At 40.9% G+C, this 14,540-nt stretch overlaps 1 protein-coding gene across 2 annotated transcripts; it reads left to right on the forward strand.

The window, feature by feature from the left end:
- The first annotated feature begins 1,422 nt into the window (after nucleotides 1-1,422).
- Nucleotides 1,423-14,481, forward strand: perp (p53 apoptosis effector related to pmp22). 2 transcript variants are annotated; one of them, XM_030070960.1, is made up of 4 exons: nucleotides 1,423-1,806; nucleotides 3,950-3,953; nucleotides 8,049-8,189; nucleotides 12,000-14,481. In XM_030070960.1, the coding sequence occupies exons 1-4, from the start codon at nucleotides 1,606-1,608 to the stop codon at nucleotides 12,209-12,211; spliced, it is 558 nt and encodes a 185-aa protein (XP_029926820.1). In that variant the 5' UTR covers nucleotides 1,423-1,605; the 3' UTR covers nucleotides 12,212-14,481. The 2 variants fall into 2 exon arrangements, with proteins under 2 accessions (XP_029926820.1, XP_029926819.1); XM_030070959.1 differs by lacking the exon at nucleotides 3,950-3,953 and having other exon boundaries at nucleotides 1,426-1,810.
- The last annotated feature ends 59 nt before the right edge of the window (nucleotides 14,482-14,540 follow it).

Consider the following 14,540-nt stretch of genomic DNA (forward strand, 5'->3'; position numbering starts at 1 on the left):
ATTCCAACAAACTGGAAAAACTGGATGTGATATTATGAAAGTGAATTCATTTGCGTTGAAGCTGTATTTGACCCTCTCTGAAATTTCAGCTGTTATGAAAACAGTTCACACAGGTTTCAGTACTTTAGTAAGCTACACCATGAGTCTATACAGTTAGCATGATGTTAGCTCAAAACAGCTGGGGGATGCATTTTTTTCAAATGGTGGGCTTGGGGTAATTTGTGCCAAAGGGCCTGGGGTAGTTGTGCCAGTGGCACAACATGTGATTATATACTATATTACTTTATTGTATTTTATTGTTGTATATTGTCTTTTTACCTTTGATCACTAAAACTATTCAGAATCAGATGAAGATGTTGCAGGTGCTCATTTTGGAATTTTTATTTTGTTCTGGGTATGTTTTCATGTGGCGCTCGGCCTTGTTATAGAAAAGTGGCCTGTGATCTTGTTAAAATAAATAAGTGTTAATTAAATAATTTTGTACTGAATTTGTTTTGCTTTTATATAGTATTATCATTTGTGAGATTAAAATGATCTGTTTTACTTCAGTTATCATGGCACAATTTACCCCAGTGTATTCTCTCTAATGGCACAATTATGTTCTATTGACCATCTCTCTCTCTCTCTGTGTGTGTGTGTGTGTGTGTGTGTGTGTGTGTGTGAGAGAGAGAGAGAGAGAGAGAGAGAACACTACCTTCAATAAACCCCAATGTTCTCCATGTCCTTTTGTATTGTTACTATTATTATTTTGTTTGTTTATTTATGATTATTATGATGGAATAGTTTGTGCTGATATGCTTTGGCAAAATTGTATACACCCATGACAATAAAGCCACTTGAACTGAACAGAATTGAATTGAATTGAATTGAATTGAATTGAATTGAGCTGAATAGAACTGAATTGAATTGAGAGAGGTCTGCAGTGCATCATGGTGTCACAAGGTGGCGGACTGGTTCAAACAGCCAGGAAGACCGCAGGAGAGTCCTAGATACTTCATTCATTTCCCAAAACGCTTATCCTCGTAAAAATGAGAATGAGTATGATTCAAGACACACCAGAAACTAAGGACCACCACGAAATTTAAGCAGATAATTTGAGAGAGAGAGAGAGAGAGAGAGAGAGAGAGAGAGAGAGAGAGAGAGAGAGAGAGAGAGCTCAAACCTCTTGCCATACTCACACCAGGAAAGGAAACAAACAAACAAACAAAACTTTACAAATGTCAGCAGTATTCTAAGTTGGGTTGCGGCGGGCACGCAGGCAGCTCCGGGGAGCGGCTCAGTGTAACATGACACAGCCGCTGGGCTGGGCTTGATACTGCCTGCCTGTTGGACTCTCAGCCGACGGCGCTGGGCCAGCCTCATCCTCTCGACAAGCCCTGCCCTACAGGTTCCCAAACAGGTTACTGGTTACTTTCGACTCGACTGCATTACACACTTGGGTGGGGCGCTTCTTGCTATATTCGACAGCTGAAAGGCGCTACACGGCAGAAACGCACACAACCGCTTTGTGCAAAATACGCACAGACTGTAACCGGACGGACTACACCGCTTGGCCGCCGCCGCTTCCACCTCTCTCTCTGTTGCCAGCCGCTCATATCGTCGGTCATGTTTCGCTGTGGGATCGCCTACCCTCGCTGCAGGTGGATCGTGCCCCTGCTCTTGCTCTTCGCCATTATTTTTGACATTATCGCCATCGCCGCTACCTCGGGATGGGTAGAGGACGAGGACGCCAAGTCGCACTACGCCAGTATGTGGCAGCACTGCCGAGGCAGGAACGACAACTGGGACTGCAAGTCGCTTATGGAGAACCGTAAGTAGCCCATCAAGGACTCAGCCAGCCTGCGGGGCTTCGTGTACCATTGTTTGTTCCTACAGCCTATACCGGACCGGAACAGGCTGCGCACAACGTACCTGCCGGTATCCGGACGTTTTCTTGATCAAACAGAGCATTACACGACTTGATAGCTATAGGTGTTTTTCTGTGGTGTAAAATTTAACATTTACCATTTTATGATATTTACCCGCTGACTTAACATGGGCCTGTCTACCATTACTGCGGGCTGAGGGAACAGGCGGGTTTGCCCAGTCAGACAGACTGAACTTTGGTCTCCACTCCGATAAACTCTCCTTTATCACTGTCCAACCCAGGCAAAACCTACAGCAGAGAAAGTTTCACGCTGCTGGAGTGTAAATATTGCATAGGCCTACTCACTTCTTAAAGTTAACTGTCATTATTTCATGCCGGGATAATTATCTCTTTAAATAATTGATTCTGTCCTCGTCCAAAAACTAGAGAACACTCTAATATTTATCGGTCTCTGCTGAGGCGCACTGCCAATCCCATTATGGTGGAATGAAATCACATCATGTGTTAATAGCGGAGATAGGCTACAGCTCAACATACGAGATGTTTCTTTTAATGTATTTTTCAAGGCCATATGATCATGATGATTTAGTAATAGGCTTGATGAAATGGTATGAAACAGACACTGTGTTCCTAGCCTATTCCATTTGAAGTTGCTACAAGTCCTGATTAGTTATAGACTCACCACCTCCTCTGCTGTTACTATTACTATTACTATTACTATTACTATTAGCCCTGCTTTTACTGTTAATACTAATACTAATCTTTTATGATCTGTATTTTAGACAACCTTGGCTAACTTTGGCACATGTGCATTTACTTTAAATGTTGATTAATGTGCACTTACCCTGGGGAAAAAAGAAAAGAAAACAAACAAGAAAACAACTAAATAAAATACTAACAGTATCATTACATAACCACAACTACTACCATTACAGTACTGCTGCTGCTACTTCTACAAGTACGACTACTACAACTACTACCACCACTGTTACTTCAGGTACTATCCCCACTGCTACAACTAATATTACTAGAACTACTAATAAGCATCTGAGCCCTATGCTTACATGTGGGGCCACCACTATTTGTTCTTGATCAGGGGATTCAGGCTTTAAAGTTTAACAAAACAAATGATTAGGTGATTCTAGTCACATTGCTCTGTTCTTGCGTGAAGCAATCTGTTTGGTGCAAACTGTAAGGAAGTTTTAAAACTTTCCCAGGGCGAATACACCTGAGGCAGGTTTTGATTTAAAATGCTTATTGTACTTACGCAATAAAAGGCATGAAGAGCATACTTCAACATGCTCCCTATATCTGTCAGACATGTTAACACTGATATGGCTATTTATAGAGAACTGTTAATGAGATTTCCTCTACTAGACATGTGGTGAAATAATGTAGGTATCTCTTCCTCTGTTGTCAGAGTCCCCCCCCCCCCACCCCTCTCTCTCTGAATTGAATTAGTCAGGTAGGGCCCTCAAGGGGAGGCATTGTGTTGCTCCACTCCCTCTGCCACCAACAACAACAGTATTGTTGCAGTTATCAGGAAGTCTTCTATATGGTAGACAGGTTCATATGGCAGCCCTCAACACTTGAATCGAATGTGCTTGCAAAGAATCAAGAATCCTAAACCATCCCTAAAAAAATTCAGCTATTCTTAAACTTCTTCTTATCATTATACATTATTTTGACCAGTTTACGTGGGACTAGACATCTCCATCGTCTAAAACACACACACACACACACACACACACACACACACGCATACACACACACACACACACACACACACACACACACATACATATCTATATATCTATATATATCAGAGGCCACAATATTTGTATCAGTACTGTTGATTGAGGTCTTGTCAGATTAATCAACAGACCTTTGCTGCTGTGTATTTAAAAAAAGTGTAATAAACTTATTTGTCAGTGCTGACGGCCTCATTTCCTACCTTGTTCAGCCATTCACTATAATCTAAATAACACATACACTACAGACTATTACACAGTGAAGTCGTCACTCTGATATTGAAATGACTGTCATTGTTTTTAGAGTTAATCTTTGGGTATTCCTTTATCCTTTTGTTCGTGTTTGTTTTCTGTTCTTCATGTGCAATCCTAGATGCCTTTGTGATTGGTCATCTTATGGTTAAATGGGACGCTGTATCATTATTGTGGAGTTTTTGCACGTCCTGACATTCTCCTCACACTTTGTCTCACTTCACCTTGGCACCGTAACAGCAGCGGTCCAAGGGACTGGCGTCATCCATTTTGTCAGACTACAGGGGGTCAAACACAGAGAAATGTTTGTCTTTAGTTCCTTTCAGTTAGGCTGTGGGCATGGCAGTGCCTTAGATTAGGTCTTTAAAAGTATTTAAAACACTTCGAGAAGTTGTTATTGGGTGTTAAATGTGGTTTTATTCTTTGTAACTTGTGTTATTGACCATGTTGTCCTTGGAAAACAGTTTGTTTTAGCTTGGCAGGACTTCAGTCATTCAATAGAAGATACAAGATAAGATTCAGTCAGGGAACTGCACTATCCTGTGTGTCTTCCAACACCAAAGCCCCTCTTGGTCTTGGTCATGGATGAATTTTTGTCCTGTGTCCCCACTGAGCATTGTCTTTTCATGGCTCTGCCCTAAATAGTATCGGGGATGTCCTGGTGAACAGCACACTTGGAAAAACAAGCAAACAAAGATGACTAGTACAGTCCATGTGTGTGATTGTGGGCTGGGATGAATACTGGCGTCAGACCAAACACAGCTACGCAATTTACAGACAGGAATTCAAGATCCAGCTTATTCCCAGGAACAGCAACTCACATGTCTAAACACATTTTCATCTTTGCATGAACATGTCGGTGATGAAACGTACAAAAAGAACATAAACGAGGCTTAGTGTATGATTTGCAGTGTGTGAATAATGCATAAATACATATTATGAACCAAAAAACTGTCAACAGTCACCTACTAGCACTCCTACAGTTAAATTCCAGTTGACTGGTAGGAAAGTATCAAGGGAGGATTAGAAGTTTTTCACAAAATATGAATAGATAAATACCAGAAGAGTGTACTCTGTGAGTTAAAACACAGTTCAGGCAGCGTTTTACACCGGGTGGGTGGATAAATCCTTGAGTTCAGGACTGAGATGAACAGAAGAAGAAATACGCCTGTCATGACCTAGGGTTTAGGTTGCGTCTTTTCTTCATATATGTGTGGGAGTGTGTGTGTGTTGTTGAAGTTTATATCGGTGAAAGGCCTCTCGATGAAGCTGTGTGTTCCTGTGTGTGGTTGCAGGGAGATTAAGGCAGGAAGTATCGTTTAATGTCTTTAGTGGCTGCGATCACTAAAGGAAAACAGATGGTAAACAGCTGGATGGCATGAACCGAGAGTGACAGGGACAGGCAGTTCCAGCAATTCAGCTATCTGACACACACCCCCACACACACATAGGCATGTTCACAAGGCATACACAGTACATTCCACCACTCCAATCTCAAGTAGGCTCACATGTGCAAGTACACATGCAACCGTGCTGAACTGCAGCGTACATTTTGCTGCGGGCTCTTCAGTAAATTTAATTGCAGCAATCTGGGGAACAGTTAACATATCAGTTATTTTGATGGAGCTCTAACTACTTTTATTTACCAGCCCATGTATGAATTATGAAGCAAAAGGGAATCCCCTGGTCATCCATATTGTCTGCTTGAGTTTGTTCTGTTCTTAACATGGGTGAAATTATATAAGTCGGAACTGCAGATGTTGAGCTATCCTCGCTTCACAAAGCCGCAAAGAGCTAGACTGTGATGCAAAGTATATGTAAACTATCGAGAGATCATTTTTTTTTATTACTTTAGCTGCAGCTGTAAAGTCTGTCAGCAGCCATTTCAACAAATATTGAAACATACAATAAAAGAACAATTCAAAGCGCACACAGAAAGTGTTGGATATAGTTAAAGGCAGCCATTTTACATTACATTTTACATTACATTGACATGGGGCAGCATTTGGGATTCTCTTTCTCAGGCTGAAGTATTCACAAGACAGGATTTTTATATGGTAAACAGGCATAATCCTGCATAAGTTTGCATAACTGACAATGACAATGAAGTTTTACAAAAATGACTAGGTAACTTAACATACAAGCAAACAATGAAGCTGGAAGGAGGTCATTATTTCTTCCCATCTGCATCTGGTTTGTTTGCAAAATATAATGAAAGAGTGACCAACAGTTTTGGTCAAAATTTGGTGGACAGACAGCTCTTGGCACAAGGAACAGCTGATTTTAGTGGCAATCTGAATCGAGCCTCTTGGTGAATTTTAATTTTTAATCATAACTGATATGCAGCATTAGTGCTACTGGGAAATTCTGAATGTCTTCCAAGTCTTCTCAGAAAATCAAACTTGGAAGACAAAACATAAACAGAGATAAACGGTTTTGGAGGCGGCAGCTTTGCAAGTGTGCGAATTGTTCAGTGATGGGAGACGCTTGCTTGTTCACTACCCTGACGTCTTCACCACTCTTGATGTTATTGTGTATTTGTGATATTTGATTTTGGTTAGAATCATAGGGTATGACTGGTTTATTCAAGTAGATTTTATTTCCTTCATCCTCAGCATGCATACGAAATGGTTTTGAAACAGAATTACCTCATTGTTTCAGTGACTCAAAATCAAGTTTGTTACACAAGTTGTTTCCATTTTGATAGAGCAGTGTTTGATCAGATCCCTTTTCTCATGAATCCCCACATGAATACTGTAAATCCGCATTAACATGTGAGTTTGTAATATTTACGAATCATTGGTACAAACAGCAGAATACAGAGCAGAGTTTTGTTTGCCAGTAAGCTTTATTGTTACTGCAGTTACCACAGTATTGAACCAGCTAAACCAGTCAGGTGTGCATTTGTGGATCTTCTGTATTTGTGTGTGCGCAAATGTATGGCATGTGGGAACACGACATATGCCTGAGGCTTGGGCGAGCAGGACACGACCTGATCACAGACACACACGCACACTCACAAACACACAAACACATAGATATGAATAATTTAGGGCGTAGGGTGATCTCTGTGTGTTCCAGTAACAGTAAATGATGTGTTACCAGTGAGCGCTGACATCCACACAGTAGCTTTGACTTACCAAACCTGCATCTGCAGGCCTGCCATAGAGACAGTGTTAGGATTTGCATAATTTTCATCATGTGTTCATAATTCTGAAGAGATGCATGTTATGGCATGTCTTTAAAATATGACCTGCTGTGACTCTGTATGCTGAGGGTTCAGGCTGGTTTTGTGATTCCACAGGGGGTGTATCGATCAGAAATTGTGTTTTTTTTTTTTTTTTTTCTTTTTTGCAGATATGAAGTGTTCCACCATCAGCAGAATAAGAGTTTATTGTTTCCCTTCATACAACAGCAACTTTTGCACTGAAACATGTTTTTTTTTTTTTTTTTAAAGGAATGAAGAGTTTTTCATACCATAACGCATTCCTGGCAGTTCTCAGACCAAGCATCTAAAACAGCACTTTCCTATTCTAGACTTTGGAAGTGGAATGATATGTTGGTGCTAAAGGCTCCTTATAATTACGGACGCAGAAAGAGAGAAACGGAGTGAGTGTGTGTTGCTCAGGGTGTGGTGAGAGTGTTGCTGCAAGTGCCACTGCAGGCACCGAGCCCATCTTTCTCTCTCTCTCTCTCTCTCACTTAGTGTGCCTCTGTCTCTGTCTCTCTATCAGTATTCAACTTGCTAATCTTTTGGAATGTGTTTGTCTGTCCTCTGAGCTCTGCTGCAAAGTGACTGGAAAGTCACCATCAGCACTGAAACAGTTACCGAGGGCCATCTAGAAACACTGGACCCATCGATCAGTCACCTGTTTCCAGACTTCCAAAGTCATCTTTATTACAAAATGGTGCCAAAACAAGATAGACATTCTGATTAAGCTACAGCACTAATTAAACAAAACTGATATCAGGCCTCAGGCTCCCCAGATAACAAAAGACATCTTGTATAGTTGGAAGCCACTGTCATTTTACCATAAGCAGAATGGTTTAAAAGACCTTGTTTGCTTGCAGCTGTGATAGAAGTAGATGAAGATAGGAAAGTGCGTGTGTGTGTGTGTGTGTGTGTGTGTGTAAATTAGCGAGTAACTAATGAGTGTTTTTTGTGTGTGTTACTCCAGCTTGGGCCCAGGCAGTGGCTGCTCTGATGATCATCGGCCTTCTCATCCTCATCGTGGCCTTCATTATCTCCTGCGTGGCTCTGTGTTGCACGATCAACGTGACTCTGCTGCCTTTGATTGGCCTACTGCTGTTCATCGTTGGTAAGACACACTCACACACTCACACTCACAAATTCCTACTGCCGTTTCTATGTGCTCAAACACCTCACTTTAAGTTTATTAGAAGTCTTTGGAACAGACCAGTGAGGACTTGACAACAAGAGAACATAAAGTGTGAAAGGGTGACATGTGTCTTGTGATGTACTTAGCATGTTTATGTAAATGTGTTTTTAATATATGCAAGTCGAAGACAAATTTCTGCCTTCTGCACGCAACAGGTAGACAATAAAGCATTTTTCTATTCTATTTCTATTCTATTCTATTCTAAGTGCAGGCCCAAGCAAGCCATGAAAACCCAGGTTGTACATTTGATAAGAATGAAATGAGACCAGTAAATTTTGAGGATTTTCGAGCATAGTGTAGTATGACATTCAAAATGACTCTGCTGTAGCTTTATTGGGGCTTCAGATGACAAAACTGGCTCGTCCAGGAGTTTCAGATAAAACACTCTTCACAGTTTATCCCACAGAGAACAGCCCCTCTGGTCCTCACTGCAATAATATTTCACAATATCACGTTTATGCTCACACTGTGCATAATTTGCAGAGTGACTTAACTAGTACTCAGAGCATAATCCAACAGATTTTGGAGAAAAAAAAACTGTCTTCCATATTCTGACTTCATGGGATAATGTGTGGAAGGTAGTTTTGTATCATGCTGATCACAGCTCGGCTGTTAAAACATGCAAATTGCGATTGAATTCAACAAAAGAAGACTTTAAAAGACACTGACCGGTCCTCACCGCATTACTCCACATCACACTTCAGTGTTTGAGTTTTGGAGGGAGGGAGGTGGAAGACAGACTGTGAGGCAGTGCGAAGTTTGACTCTCAAATCTGGAGAGGAGTGAATGTGTGTGGGGAGGGTTATTCTTTCCTCAGAAGGGTTGGAGCAGGAACAGGAGGGAGAGAGGGAGTGAGTAATTCTGAAGAAAAAAGTAGAGGGGAAAGAATAGTTGTGAAAGGGAAGGAAAGAGAAAGAGAGAGAGAGAGTGAAATAGTGAGAAGAGAGAGTGAGCTGGATGTTTGTCAGGGGAGGGGCGGGGAGGAGAAGGAGGAGGGTGGGGTTGTGGTATGACGTTACCATGGGAACAGCCGAACATTTAGTCTGCCTATCTGACTGACTCACCCCCACTGTGTGTGTGAGATCATAGGACAGAGCCAGACGTACACACACACACACACTCTCACACAAACACACACAGGATCCCTCCCACATCTTTTGCCTGCCAAGTTAACAGGTAAAAGGCCTGGCCGTAATTCAAAGCCATTGTCCACATGTCTGCCCCGAATGCGCTGGTGGGGAATAAATTTAGGTTGCAGTTCCTTCACGCTGCTGTACCTACCGAAAAATGTGGCACTTGGCCCCCCGCAAGAGGCACAATATGACTCAAATGCCAGGCTGAATCTCTGACAATAAGGAAAGATTAGGAAAAATTATTAATTTACATAATGAGATTATTACTCCCCTTAGCCTTCTGTAATAGTCCTGAGCCCAGTCTTGTTGCAGTTTAGCAGCACAACACTATTAAAAATAACACTGGTTTGACCTGTGAATCATATCATTCATATGAGATCACTGTTTTGCACTTTTTTGCATTATTGAGGTAAATTGGTGGCCATTTTGTGCTGATTCATCACTGCTTAGAGTGCTACTGCATCTGAAAATTGCCTGTAATTCAGAAATCCTGACAACTCCCCACATTTGAGGGTGCAATGCTATCCTGTGAGTTGTCCCATTTTCTTAAAAGTGTTGCAATAACCCAATAAAGAGCGACTTATTGCTCCTCTTTAGATTGGTACAATGAAGTAACTCTCCAGAGAGAAAACTGTCACTTCACAAATGCAGTTGGCAGTTTCAACATTTTGTCTTGTCTTTTTAAGATGTTTAAAGTCTCGAGAAAACAGCATTCCAGTGATGCATTGTTTTTCAAATTCCTTGATTCTCCTGTAAGGTGACACATTTCCAGTTTAAGAACAGGATGTTGATGCACAGTTTAAAGGTTGGAGGCTTAGACCAGAACAATGATAGAAGATGACTCAGTACTTGATGCTCAACCTTTCAACTTATCACAATTTTTTGGTTCTTCAAAAATAGATAGATAGATTCTGGCCACCAGGACCACAAAAACTGTGAAGTGGGGAGTTTTCATGCGTGTGCAACCAAAAATCCACTGTTGCCACCATGTTGCCGCTTTGAAAGTTGTGTAGCTGCTGTTTGTCTTTCATGGCTGGGACAGAGGGTTGCTGAGGGATCTGTGATTGTATCAATTTATACGTACTAGATACTGAAACACTTTCGTCTGTTGTTACTGAAGTGCTTTAATAATATAATAAAGAATAGACGAAGACATCCTAATCTAGGAATTTCCTGTTCAATATGTGGATGGGATGATATGGAGAATTATCCTCCAAGTTAAGGGATCATTTTGAACTTTAAAGTATACTTTGAGGCTTACTGAAAGCCTGACTCTCCCCGCAGTGTCTCCAAAATATCATATGCTCATAATTAACTCCTTCCAAGTGTGAGAGAGAGAGAGTGGCATACTCTCTGCCTTGCATGTCAAAAACTCTGGAGTTGTCTGGTATCCCAAAACTGTGTAGGTGTTTTGGGAGAGATCAAATAGGAATGAATTGCACGCAGTAAAATCTCGCACTTAGCTGGTGGTTTGTGTAGGAATAAAGGAGCACATCCTAACCTGTTTGCCCTACCTTTTCCGCAGGGGTAAAGGGACAAATCATCTGTCACTCACTAACTCAGAGAAATGAATCATTTGGCTTTAAGGGAGGAGCGCCATTGTCTGGAAATGCTTACAGTAGTAATTTGAATCTTAGCAGTGAATCCTGACTCACCTAGGTGTCACAGATGTTGATTTGTTGACATAATTATCACACCGTCATGTGAAAGTATCTCCCACGCTCTCCTCTTTAGCACCAGTGTTGGCTGTTTGTTGGACCGGTTGTGTGTTTGGCCGTACGTCTGTTTTTTCTCTTTTTTCCATTTCATCAGTCTGGGTGACTGACTTCCTGCCTCTCTATGCTTATCTGTTTATTTCTCATCACCTGCCCAATACATTATAGCCAATACAGTATACATTTTGGGCAAAATACCCTTTTCTGACTTATCCAGACGAGACGAGATGTTCAATACCAATATTTTCACCTCTGTGCGTCCAGTGGTTCAGCTCCTATGGGTAGCATTTTGTGTTACCTTGGCATAAATACTTAGTCTATGGGAATCATTAGCCCAGCTTAGTCAAAGTGAAAAAAAAATATTCCTTACAGCAACTCCGAAGCTGATTTATTACACAGTGTATTGTGAATTTGAAATACACATCTTGGAATTTAGAAAAAAGAGGAGAAGTTAATTTGTGCTGGTTTTTCCTACACCTTCAGCGTAAAGGAAGGATATTTTGCCCAAAATGCTGAAGTATTCTTTTCCTCAAATATTATGAAAAAGTGAATTCCGAGTGTTATGGAGAAATCCGTTTGCCTGAGTTGGCATCAGATTGAAATTAAACTGCTTATGTAGAAGTTGAAGATTCAGGTATATCCTTTGGGACTCATCTGGCCGTCTCTCTTGCCCTCTGGTTCTCTGTTATTTCGACGCTCTCTGTGCTTTTCTCACTGTTGTGTCAGCCTCGCCTCTTTTCCCTGACCTCTTACACCTCGCTCACTCCTCTGTGTGAGCGAGGTGTGTCTGTGCGTCCCGACTCCTCACGATAATGCTGCTGTTTGTGTCTCACCTCCGTCCTCCTCCTCACGTCTCTCTCTCTCTCCCTCTCTCCATGCAGTGATTCTCCAGTTCATCGCTCTGATCATCTACCCGGTCAAGTTCAACGAGCTGATCTATGAGGGGCACTACGACTACACCTGGGCATACGGCTTCGCCTGGGGCGCCACCATCCTCACCATCGGCTGTGCCATCCTGTTCTGCTGCCTGCCCCGCTATGAGGATGAGCTGACCGGCATGGCCAAGACCAAATACATCTATTCCTCTGCTTAGAGAAACAGCCTGACCGCCTAGTCAATTACAGTCTCTTCCACTTTTCACTGTGAGCTGGATGTGTGCTGCACTGTCTGCTGAACATTCCTCTTTGCATTATCTCACTTCACCAAAGATCCAGCGGGTAATGGTGGCTCAGTTCAGTTTAACGCGGTTCACCAGTGGAAAAGTGCTCCCGTATATCCAAGAGCAAAGTTAGAAGTGAGGGATGACGCTTAGTGGAACTGGACTGTGATTGAGTGCTGTGTCAGTTTAACATAAAGACCTCCATGTTGATAATTAAGTCACCCCCCTGCCCCGCATAAATTATGGTTTCTACCGTAGTATTTTTTCACATTTTATCATTGCATTACACATATTCCACATTTTATATGTATGTTTTACCTTTAACAGTCAATGCAAGATCACCCAAGTGCACTTAACATAGGGGATGTCATTGTATATAGCATAGCCGCAAGCTGATTTCGCTTTCAGGCTCTTGTAAGCTCTTGGATCTGACTTCTTAGACCTTTCCAGAGATTTTTGCACAAAGATGCAAGTGGGATTATTAATCATAATGGATTGTTTGATTTTATCCCATGTGTGATAATTTAGCTTTTCTCAACTCCCGCGTGTATCCTAAATGCATATTTTATTCTGTATGTTACTATAGGTAAGACCGAGAGAAAGGGATGAATTCACAAGCTGAATGTAATAGATACACAAGAAAAGCATACATGTACTTTAATTGTTGTATTTGGACATTTTTGGACATTTTTTAATCACTCCAACTGCTGTTTCAGAATATTGTATTCATAATTGTTCTCTACCAAAGGGTATACGTGTGGGAGTATATTGTGTTGTCTCTGTATTTGTTTTGAACACTAGTAACAATAGACTTAATGGGTAAATAATGTGGTGTGATGTTTGAGCTGATAGTGAGGAAGAACACTATTGAATATTCTGAATGTCTATTCTTGTTGCTTCTCCATCACTTTAAGATAGATTTTTTTCATTTCTTTTTCTTTTTCTTTTTCTTCTTCAGAAGTGCATCACAGTTAATCTGTCTCAAGCATTATGAGAAAACTGGAGTTTCTCTCGCTATCCAATTTTTTTTTCTCATCAAGGACCCATACATAGGTTCACATTTGTCCATGGTCCATCATTTGACAACATCGTGTTCCAGAGACCCCCTGTTTGAGATTTATGATGTATAATTTAGTACAGGATTACCTGTAGTTTGGGGGATAATGGTGGAGAGAGTGAGACCTATGATCAGAAAAGTCATTTTTGTGTGTGTTTTGATAAGGGACCTCCTGGTCTAGAACATGTGGCTGGGATGGGAAACACATCAGTTCAAGAAATCCTCAAAAATCTTGTATTTGAATCTATTTTAAAGAAACCCAGCTCACCTTTGTCAATGAAGTCACAAGTTTGCTTTTAAAGGGAACAGTGCAAAGTAAGAGGGATATTTTGTCTATTCCAAATGCTGGATTTTGGTTACCCCAAAGCAGGGAGACACCTCAGAGGGTCACCTCAGAGAAAGCACTCAGAGTAGATCTGCTTTATGTTCAGATAATTGAAGATGGTTATTTCCTTTTTTTCCCCATAAAACCATTCGGTTTTCTAAGGTCTCCAGGCAAACATTGACTGGCTTGATGAGACCAAGATGTGTACAATCATCATGATATACTGTGTGAAAAATGTGCCTTAACTTCTTTCGATGTTGTATTGTTGAATTCTTGAATACCCTCTCAAGACTCTCAAATCGCACACACACGTGCTAAATCCCAGAGGGTGTCATCAATCAAGTTTCAATCAATCTGGAAATGGAATTTAAATTTGAACATTTCATTGAAAGATCATTTGTGACTTTATGATTAAAATTAAAAAAGGCTATAAAGAAATATGCTTACTAATCCTAGATTATAAGACAAAGTCTGTTTTTCTACATAAGTGTAAAAACGTGGCTATTTTTATCTGCCCTGAAGTATAGCTCTGTCTGAAGAGAGATTTCTTTGTAGTGTAAGCAGACAGAATCTGCATTCATTATCTTTTGACATGATGTTAAAACGGCATTTTACCAGTATAAATAGAGTTTTGATTGAGGATGAACCAGTTTCAGTCATCATTAGTGACAGTTTGGGTATAGTAGATAATGTCTTATTAACATTCATCCATTTCTAGATCACCCAAGTGTTTTTTTTCTGCTGTTTTTTTCTGCTGTTGTGAGACTTGGTTGTTTTTGGCAGTTTGTGTATTTTGTATGCAATAAAGAGTGTCTTTTTTGACAAAGTTATTTTGAGACTGAGTTGTAAAATGCAAGGATCTTGTGCACATTTTAAAGAAA

Source organism: Myripristis murdjan, chromosome 15 (genome assembly GCF_902150065.1).
Source record: "Myripristis murdjan chromosome 15, fMyrMur1.1, whole genome shotgun sequence".
NCBI classification, from domain to species: Eukaryota; Metazoa; Chordata; class Actinopteri; order Holocentriformes; family Holocentridae; genus Myripristis; species Myripristis murdjan.

Coding starts and splice junctions, on each gene's coding strand:
- perp (XM_030070960.1), top strand. CDS start 1,606: ATGTTTCGCTGTGGGATCGCCTACCCTCGCTGCAGGTGGATCGTGCCC. Junction 8,190..11,999: donor CCTACTGCTGTTCATCGTTG/GTAAGACACACT, acceptor CTCTCCATGCAG/TGATTCTCCAGTTCATCGCT.